Raw genomic sequence first — 10,595 nt, 5'->3', positions numbered from 1 at the left:
CTTCCAAAATCGTGTGGGTCTACGTGCACTTGTGTTCATCCATAGATATATACATGCCAAATATTTTGACCAGGTCTGTCTTGAGACATATGTATAATATACATATTATTATAGATATATATATCTAGGAATATGTACATGTATGTATTTATAAGATTAATTAAAAATTTCTGACAATGAGATTATTGCAAGGCATTGCACTGGAATTAAAACAGAAGAACTGAAACACGGAACAGTTAGTTTGTGCTCAGCGTGTCTGATCCCACTGTGCTCCTGCTGAGCACTGGAAAAAGCTCAGATAATCTACCTATCGTGCATCTTGGTGAAGTGTTGGGGAACGAGCCAAGATCCAGTAGACCAGCTAGAGGAGATGTGAGTGGACTGGTGGTAGGCTGTGCTGTGTGTATGCATTTGAAAACAGACTTACTGCAGCAGCCAAGGGAATGGAGGCGTTCTGATTTCAGGCTCTTCCAATGCAGATTTCTGGAAACATTTACTAGACTAAAGCTTTAAGGTTAAAATATAAACTTTTTTTTTTTAATGAAGATTTGATAGCAGGGGCCTCTGAGGGATGTGGCATTCTCTTTATCTACAAATACACTAACAGAGTGCCTGAACTCAGACCTTGAGACAGTGTCTTTACTTTAGCAGCTGGAGGTTTTTGACCACCGATGTTCCCAACCATGAAGATTTTTTTGCGGTAAAAAAGATTTTTTTTTTTTCCCAGAACAGTAAAAGGTAAGAATGGTTCTTGTAAAACAAACAAACAAACATTTTTCTAGTTAGTCCTGCTATTTGTCAAGTTGATTTCATTATCTTACTGTACCACTGCTTCCAAATGCCCTTGGAGGATTTGAAGTACAGTGAAGTATTTGTCATAGAGTCAGAATGTTCTTGGCAATCCCGAGAATTGCTAGATTAAGAATTTACCCAACAGTATGAAGTATTATTAGGTACACTTCTTGGAAACACATACGAAGCATTATGATGTTCCACCCCCCACACATGCTTGTGCAATAACATCCCTAAACTTTTCTCACGTATGGTAGGGTCTTGAGGCAAAAGGATACCATATTTCTCTGGACTTTAAAAGCTCTCTATGCCAGAAGAGCATTATGATGTTAACACCAAGTGTAAATTAAAGTCCTGACCTTGTAAAACTAAGAATTTGGGGTAATGTTTGCAGGTGCAAATGGTATGTTGTTCAGGTTGTTACAAATTTGTTGCTGCTGAAGACCTGTTCCTATCACTTCCTGGAAGACACCAGAAAGGGACCCTTCTAGCTCGGTTGTAAGTATCTGGGTTAAAGTCTCACCGTCATTACTTTTTACAGTTTGGGATTTCCCCCTCCTTGACTTCCCTCTCCTTTCCTCGTGCTGGCAGCTGCCTGTAGGTGGGGCTGCCATTCCATGCAGGCTGGGACACTGGCAGCTGTGGTACAGATGTGTACACATGTGGTACAGATGTGCTGTAGATGCAGCCTGTGCTGAAATGCAATGGCCAGCAAGTAACCTTCTCCTTTAGCAACTTAAGCGATGCAAACTGACCATAGTTTTAAAATATTTTGTTTTATTAAATGTTTAAAATAACATAAACATCATATTAACAATTTCATGGCTGAGGTTCTCATCATTTGCGACTTTAGCATTTTATCTGATTTGACAGCTCAAAAGATTACACCTTAACTTTAGAAACTTTGTAATTAAGATTTATAACAGTAAGTTGTCTCATAGCTAACAAGAGAATAGAAATAGCAGTTAGAACCATATAAACTTTGGACAGTGGGAAAGTACATATTTTACTATAAACTGGGGTCTGCCAAGATTATTTAAGAACAAGAAACCTTATAACAGCAGTTTCATGTTAATCTGAACAAACCAACTCAATTCATAGTTGACATTTAAGCAATAGAGAAAAGTGGAATAGTAGACCTTTAATTATTCCCCAAATATGATTTTTTTTTTTTTAAATTCTCTTAAGTAAATCTGTACCACCTTCATACTGATATTTAGCACCATGTAATGGGATATTCACCATTTAGCTTCTGGGGAATGTACAGTATATTATTTACTCTGAGCTAGAATAAAGGGTCCAATTTTAATAAAAGTTCATCCTTGCTTTCTGCAGTAGAACGTCAACGCTGGAAGAGCAACAGCATGCTTTCGACCATGAAGCTGTAGCTTATTTACAAACAAAAGAATGCCCCCCTCCCTCTTTTCCCAGTTGCTTATTCATGATGAGGATTTGATTAATAGTTCTACAGGTTAGGTTTCCTTTACACTGGAAACTAGGGTAGGTTTTCATCGCTTCATCTTAAACTGAATTGGAACAGGGCATACCAAACAAGCACAGCCTGGCATTTCAATATGAGCTCCACTACTTTTACCATCTCTGTATGTTGCATGAGGACTGGTGGTGAAAGATGTAACTATACACAGAGGCATACATAATCATGTTTTCTTAGAAAAGGTAAAATAACAAATTTATTGAGAAGGTGGGTACTGGGCCAGCAACCTGTAATATACCAGTATGTGTGTTACCTCCTCCCTCCCCTGAAAGAATTTTATTTTCTTAACAAAGTTATTGGGATAGAGGGTGAAGGGGTGAGAAATTGTATTTTTTTGGTAACAGACATACTGGAGATAAACAGCTTTGGTTGTCAGTCAAAAGGCAGTTTACACTCAGATTAGAATTAGGGATTTGGCTTCTTTTTGTTATGGTAATTTAATTAAAAAATGGTGCTTCTTAATTGCAAGCTTATGCCAATTGCTCTTTGACAGTGAAATTATATTCAGTGTTTCATTGCTTTCACACAGCAGTTCATAGCTATAGCCAACAGACTAGTGTATATGCATAGTATTAACAAAACATTAGTACATCAGGCTCAGCAGTGGTCCATGTTATTCCTGGACACCATGAGGGGGTAGATAAACTGCAAGTTCATGGGGGACAAGCAGTTACAGAGGATAATTCCATTATACTGTCTTGTGGCAGCTATTTTATTTCATGGCTGTGCAGAAAGGCTCTCAATACTGTTCTCTATGATGCCTGTTGGTAGCTGGGGAAAGGACGGGGGAGCACTTTCATAGATTTATTACAAGAACACAAGCTGATAACAAAATGTTGATGGAGCTCTTCCCCCCGCTGCTTGGGAGGCAGAGTCCCCTGTGCTTGGCAGCTCATACTTCTCTGATCCCTTGAGTCTCCCTTTCCTCATTGAGCTGGATGCTCTGTGCCTAGGAATGCTTCTGCTATCTATGATCAGGAATGCTCCTCCTACTCATCTCTCCTCCTCATAGTACTGACCATGTTACCTCTGTAGGACAAAAAATACTCCCCGAGTCCTGCTTCAACCTTAACAGGTATTAAAACTGTAGCCTTCAGCCATGAGGAATAGCCACTCCTGAGTCGTTCGCATTAATTTGTGCATGGTTGCCACAGGACCTCTGATTTAAATTAATAACAACTGGTTTTGGCTTTTCTTTTGTCAAAAGCTTGTGAGTATACACAAAAGAGCAAGAGATAGAATAGGGAAGAAAAGAAGTGGCTGTCACTTGGCATTTTCTTTTATTTTCCCCAAGGCTTGGATTTCTTCAGCGCACACACAAATACACTGAGGAGCACACAGTAAAACATCAAAGATAAGTCACTGCTGGAGGTGAGAACATGAGCTCTCCATGATGACAGTCATGACTGGCACCCAAAGGCCATTGGCATGCATCAGCACTGAGGTTTTTCTGAAATATTTCTGTGGTTCAGACAACCACCTGAAAACATCTCAAGCCGCAAGAAAATGAATTAAAGATTCAAGTTTCATTGCATGTTATGTCTGTGTTAAGAAAAGCTAACAGCTTGATCCCCCCCACAGGCAAGGCGAGAGCTCTGGAGCCAGCTGCTGGCAATGCTATGAGAGGTGTCCAGAAGAGCATACGCCATCTGCAACATCCATGTTTCTGCAACATCCCAAGCAGCTCCTGCTGTTTTTCAGGGATGAGTAGTAGCTTTGCTGTGTCTGTTATCTTCAGCAAAATGATGAAAAACTTTAAAATGTCATACCACCATTGTTCTGAGTGAAACCTGAAGCACCTTTTTGCATGATCAGAAAACAGGTCAGGATATGCTCAGGTGAGCAAAGATACATCTCAGACTTGCTGGGACAAATAACTGTGCAAATAACTGTGAATGCCTCCAGGCGTATGTGAGGAATGCATGGCACGACTAGCATTGCGGAAGGGAAGGCAAGGCAGGACACTAATAGTAAGTCTAGTTTACATCACTCAGCTGTTGTAGGTGTAGCAAGTCTGCAGTGTTTGACTTTTCTGGGAGACTCAAGTTTTTGTCTATCATGTGCACAGCATAAGAGTTATGATCCCCTTAGCTGTTGTTTCTCTTTGTACATAAGGCAGGCACTTAAAAAGACTTTTAGGATAGGAGTTCAAATTCTTTCCTACTTTTAAAATTGAAGCTCATTTCAAAATAATCTGCAGTTTTGTTTTGTTTGGTTTTTTTAGCCTTTCATATGGCTTCTTTCAGAAGACTGGAAGCTGGCTGATAACTTGATATTTTACTTGAGGGAATGCAGTCTTTCTAGAGGAATGCCTACAGCAACGTGCCTCACTCCACAAGGTAGCCACAGTCTCTGCATAGCCAAATGAGCAAAGTGTAATGCAGCTAAACTTCACCATATACACTGCTACAGAACCACTGCACATGAAACATCTGGTCCTCAGCACCCAAACCTACAGCTCCTAGTTTCCCAGGCAGTGACACCTTGCTAATGTGCAATGCACAGCATGCACTGCCAGCTTTCTAGAGTTGGAAAACACATAGCTAACAACCAGTATTATTGTATTTTGAAAGTATGTTTTCAAGGCAAGAGCTTAAAAAATTTGCATCTTTGTAAACTGTGTGCTTGACCTAATTGAGGACAGAGCTGAACTGTGTGACAGACACAGGGGCCTTTGCTAGAGAATGCCAGAGGCCTGCTGTCTTGGAAACCATGGTGTCTTTGGATGAGAACCTTCATCAGGTTCTGCTGCAGGCATCCTTTGGCAATTGCTTGAAACTAGACCTCTAGGGCATATGGGGGAAGGTTGATTTGTTGCACCTTTAGAAAGATTTTTGAACTAGCATGGAGGCCTAAGATATAAATACACTGTCATCTTAACTTGCTCTTGCCTTCACTGCCAAAACCAAGTATAATTTATGAAGAACGCCATCTCTGTAAATACTCTGTTATTGTCAGCTCTCAAAAGAGCAACTGTGTCATTTTTTTGTGATGTAGCATTACTTTTTCAGACAGCTAGCATGACACAACTAGAGGAATTGGATGCTGCATCATTTAAAAAACTAGCTGCTTGAAAATCTAATAAAGTGCTTATTCAGTGTGATCTTAAAAAAATATTCCAGTATTGGATTTGACTTTGAAAATCTGATAGCATGATAATTTTTTTTGCTGTTTTACTAAGGCCATTGTTGCACTACCTACTTTGAAGAAAGCTCTCTTTTTCTCTCTCCCCCCACAGGAATTCATACTTCTCTAGGTGAAATAAGTATCTCCAATAGCCATGAGCATCCTTGGATTCCTTTCTAAACTGCAGTGTAGAAAAAAATGCATTACCTTCACAGTACATGATTGTTTTAACACAGAAGTCAACAACACCTTTCCTATTCTCAACAAAAACAAGTTTCAGACTTTTTAATTCCGACTGAGAGGAGTGGCAGCAGAACTGGCCTGATGGGATTTCCTCCATACATGTTTTTACATTTTCTTTGCCAGTGGAAGTAATCAACTGAAGTGACTTAGCTGTAATGAAAGCATGAAGTACAGTATCAGGCTGTTTTTGAGCTACAGGGAGAGAAGTTTTCTGAGGACAAATCAAACGGGGAAAAAGATATATTCCTCAAAAATAATGAGTTTCTGAATTCTTCTTCAAACTTTTAAGAAGTCTTCTCCTCATTCTTAAGAGTAAATACGGCATTTTTCAAGCCAAAAAAGTGTTCAAAGCAAATGTGATAAATTCAAGAACAGGGTATTTTAACAGACTGCAACCTTAACCACAGAGAGAAAAAATACCTCTCCATAAGAAAGCAGCTTGGGAGTGAGTGGAGTTAACACAGGTACATGAATTCTATGTGTGTCTTCAGTTATGGCTTGAAAGTATCAGTCCTTAGTAGCAAGACAAGATCTGAAAACTGTTGAGTGTGTTCACTCCCCTAGTGTAACTGATATTTTTTTCTAAGTTTTGTAAAATTGGAAATATGACATAATGTTTTTCAATAATGTGCCATTTCACTGAATGAGAATGAAGAAGTAGCCTCTTTAGGAAGACCTCTTACAGATTAATTTCCTTGGCTGGTTCTTGTCTGATGGCATCCTTTTCTTCCAAGGTTGTATGCTTTAGATTTGCCTCTTTTGAGGAAGAAGATGGGATTAAGATGGCCTAGGTAGTACATGGGAAGACAATGACTTTGGTTAAACCTTACTCCTACACATCAGACCCTAAATGAACAGTTCCAGCTTGACCTGTTCCTAAAGCTTCAGTTATGGCTTTAAAAATTGGCCTGGTCCTATGGAAGAAAGACCACCATGTATTAAAGCATTAGTTAAAATTAAAAAGGTGAACATATAACAGTGCACAATAAATGCAGGCTGCTGTTGGAGGGAGTGGATTTTTCTGCTACTTTCAGACCCTGATGCCCACAGTTGCTGATTAGAGGAGATGGAGGTCCTTCTGGAAGAGGCTGGTTGCTGATGGATGGCTTCAGTGCCTGAGGGTGCTGGATGCCCTGAAGTAGGAAAGAAACTTGTAGCAGAGGCTGACCACAAAGTACCAGATGTTTCGAGCCATCTGTGACCTTGCAATGAAAATGCGCCAGATGATCACAAGTAGGGTGGTGTTGAACGCGTATCGGATGTTCCTCAGCCTGACGAAGAGAAAGAGGCATCTTATGAGGAAGACAAAAACAACAAAAAGCTTAGCAGCTTACTTCATTTGTTACAGGTAATTTTGTAAGAAATCCTGGTTACAAGTGGCCCTTGGGCTTTTTGCCATTCCTATTTTGAAGACACAGTGGCTAAGGTGTCCCTACCATCTTGCCAAGGACTGTGTTGAAGTTATGATATAGTGAATAGTTAATGGCATAAGTGGAATATCTGTATTGCAAGTGTCTCTTGTTCCATGTACTCTCATTTCAGACTAGTACAGACACTGAAGTCATACTGAGAGCTGTTTTCCTAATGGTAGACTATTACAAGTACCTTCTGCTTTGATTTGGTACATTGACTATTTTTTACTTAGTTGGACTGGTGACAGGCTGGAGGATCTTCACAGGAGCAGTAAATAAGGTTCTCCTTTTTGGTTGAAACCTTGCCTTTAATGTTGGAAAATTACTCAGTTATCAATAATAGCCTTAACTTTTGCAGTACTGCAGCACTGAGGTTTTGGGTTTTTTCCCACTGTATATTTAAATGGGATTATTAGGTCTTTAAGGTGCTAATCATCTTGTCCTCTTTCTGTCAAGCAAAAACCTACGCAGTTCTCTAATTCTCACTTTCCTAGTGTCTGACCATGGGACTAAAGTTTCATACTTAAAATGCCCGAGACTGGTTTAATTTTTCTAAGAGTCCTTTTTTTTTAAAAAAAACCCAACTTTATCACTATACCATACCACACTGCCTATTTGGGCTGTGAGGCAGCTACTGGCCTGTTACGGAGGTTCTTATAAATCCTTTAAAAGTGAGCCATGAACGAAAAACTTGTATAGGATTCCTTGCTATGGCAACAGGCTTGTTTATACTTCTAGCATTTACAGTGCACAAGAATGGTTTTCTTAAGGGAAGCAACCAGGCTTTTACTCCAAGAGAGCTGTTCTTTCTCCTTTTGCCTGCACTTCTCAGTAAAAGGGCTGGAGAAGACAGGAAGAGCACAATCTTTAACTGAATCAGAGAAGGACAATCTCAAACTACTTATTCAGACTCTCTTAAACCGTCACCAAGGACTGAATGCATAAGCTCTCCACTGATTTTGGAGAATTTTTGCCCATTCCCCGCAAGGAATTAGAAACTTTAACTTTAAAATGAAATTTAAAATAATACAAATGCTTAAAGTTTTTCTGCAATGTCTTTGAATTGCTAAAAACTTCTAGGAGCTTCACAACATCTAAATCTGACCCTTATTTTTCTGTTGTAATTCTGAATGACTAGGAGCTTCTGCAGTTATGTATTCCTCTTATGCACTGTAACTTCATTCCTCAGTCATCTGCTGGGAAGGCATAATAGCTAGCCCCTGATCATTAGTGTCATCAGAAGTCCTCTTTTTCTTACAGGATGGAAAAATGGAATACTGACAACCCTCTGTCCTAAGAAATAAGCTGTACTATGTTTATTTTCATATTATTCACCAACAATTATTGCAATGTAACTAGAATAATTTTTCTCAAAAACCATTCATGGTAGCCAGAAGCTTTTGTCCTTGTCACTGGGTATGACTTACTTTCGTAAGTGCTGCTTTGCTGCTGGAATGCCAGCCATGTCCTCATTTAACAAGTACTTCTTAGCACCTAGGCAATAGCTTTCAATGTATTCTGACCAGTGCAGCTGACGAACGTCAAAGTTGTATAACTGGAATTTAAAGACAAAGAGCAGAATTTAAACACCAGAGTTCGAAACAAATTCAATTTAAGCATCAATTCTTCATTAACCTTGTTTCTGACAAGGCCCTCTCTCTGAAGTTCTTAATGCCACCAAGTTTCCAAGATGACATGGACACTAACAGAACATATTTCACAGCTGTCGATTAATGTCTTACCCAGCTGGGAATTCAGGCAAAGCAAGCAGAAATTTAGTGCTAGCTGGCAGAAAACAAAGATAAGTTTGTGTTTCAGGTGGCCATTTGAGCATAAATACATGTATTTGTACACACACACACACACAATTGTGGAAGAAAAATGGCATGCCACCCAGATAAATGGATTAATCTAAAAACCTCTATGCAGTTTTTAATGTGTCAGTAGAATTATATGTAAATAAATGAATTGGACATTGAGTCAGCAGGTGCCTCTGCATCAGTGTTACTCTGTGTTTTCCTGCATTCTCTCTCAGCATCCAGATTGATAAGTCCAAGAAATAGGTTACTCTGTTGTTTGGCATCAAAAAGTCTAATTGCAGAGCTACAGTTTTTCAGTGATTAACTAATTACAATGAAACTCCCCATCACACATGTATTTGCGTTGCTGTTGATGCTGTCTTTCTGGGGCCCCTGTACAGCACACTAATTAACATAGTCATATCATCCCATGTAAGGGGGTGCCTGAAATTCTCAGGACCCAGAGCTGTGACATGAAAACTAAAATTGACCTTTTTCTTCTTAGAAACAGGAAATATTGTGTCTATCAAAAAAGGAATGTCCTTAGCTTTGCTATGGTAGTCCAGTCTATGTAGCCAACCACATGGGAGGTAGTAAAGTGGCCACTGTTACATATGATGCCTTTAACTTCTCCAACAAAAACGGCTAAGTACAGCTGGGTCACCGAGGATATAATGTAATGTTCCCTTCATACAGTCTAGTTTGTCTGTGGAAACAAATCTAGATTGTTTACAGGCCAAACAGAAAGCTGAAAGCAAAAGGTAGAGAGCTGCCATGTTGTTTGGAAACACTGTAGTGATTGACCTGTCTCAGAAGAAAGAGCAATACACCTCAGGAGAAAACATTCTCCTATAATAAATGGAAGGTTCCTGGTAAGTCATTTAACAAAAAAGGGGGGAAAGAAATTATTTCAAGTTAAAGTCAATTCCGGTCATCTAGGCAGACGTCATTCATAAGCTCAACAGTACACCAAAAATAATTACTGCAGATGAACAGAACTGGACTTTAGCAATACATATTCTTGACATACTTACCTTTTTGTCCTCTGTGTTAAGGTGACTCATTAACATATTCATATTATCTGAAGACCAGTCCCAGGACTGGGTCGAAAAATACTGGAGAAGCATCATAGACTTGTGTAGTCGATTGATGATCTTCATCATTCTGAAACAGAGGAGGAGTATCAGAAGTGGACAGGAAGTCTGACCTGATGCAAAAGGTGTGTCTTTGCTCTGTAGATGTTTTCACCAATCTGGATAAATAGGCATTACAATTCCTGATGCCCACTGCACTGGTGCTCACCAGGCTGTGAACTTGCTCAGCAAGTCTAACTGCTCCAGCTGAGTCTTGAGCCTACAGCTACATGGGTGCAAACATGCATTTCCCAAGCCTAACTTAGTGGCCTGAACTAAACAAGTGTTGGAAGCCATATATATACATCATGTACACACATGTGAGGTGAAGAGCCCATTTGTACTAGTATGAAGTCTGCATAGCAGATTTCAAAACCACAAAGGCATGTTGCTTGCCTCTTGAGGTGGATACTTATCTTTCTACCAGACAGATTCTCTTCTGTTCTCAAACCTGAGTCGGGTCCTGAAGCAAGGCTCTGATTTTTGGAGTTAGTTCCCATACAGAGGTGACTGCATCTGCAGCATGGACAAGCTTTGAACTCAATTGCTCAACTTCAGTTTTTCAGATAGAATCATAGAATGGTTCGGGTTGGAA

At 39.6% G+C, this 10,595-nt stretch overlaps 1 protein-coding gene across 1 annotated transcript; it reads right to left on the bottom strand.

Moving 5' to 3' along the window:
* Positions 1 to 6,658: 6,658 nt before the first annotated feature.
* Positions 6,659 to 10,031, bottom strand: LOC104464921 (fatty acyl-CoA reductase 1-like; the record flags this gene model as incomplete). Its single annotated transcript, XM_010077771.1, has 3 exons — positions 6,659 to 6,927; positions 8,496 to 8,623; positions 9,902 to 10,031. Coding segments are annotated over 3 exons (421 nt in total), but the record flags the coding sequence as incomplete, so codon positions are not given.
* Between the last annotated feature and the right edge of the window lie 564 nt (positions 10,032 to 10,595).

The sequence above is a fragment of the Pterocles gutturalis genome, unplaced genomic scaffold (genome assembly GCF_000699245.1).
Source record: "Pterocles gutturalis isolate BGI_N339 unplaced genomic scaffold, ASM69924v1 scaffold11473, whole genome shotgun sequence".
Lineage (NCBI taxonomy): Eukaryota > Metazoa > Chordata > Aves > Pterocliformes > Pteroclidae > Pterocles > Pterocles gutturalis.
Note: the sequence above shows the minus strand (reverse complement) of the source record. Positions and strands in the feature narration are given on the sequence as shown.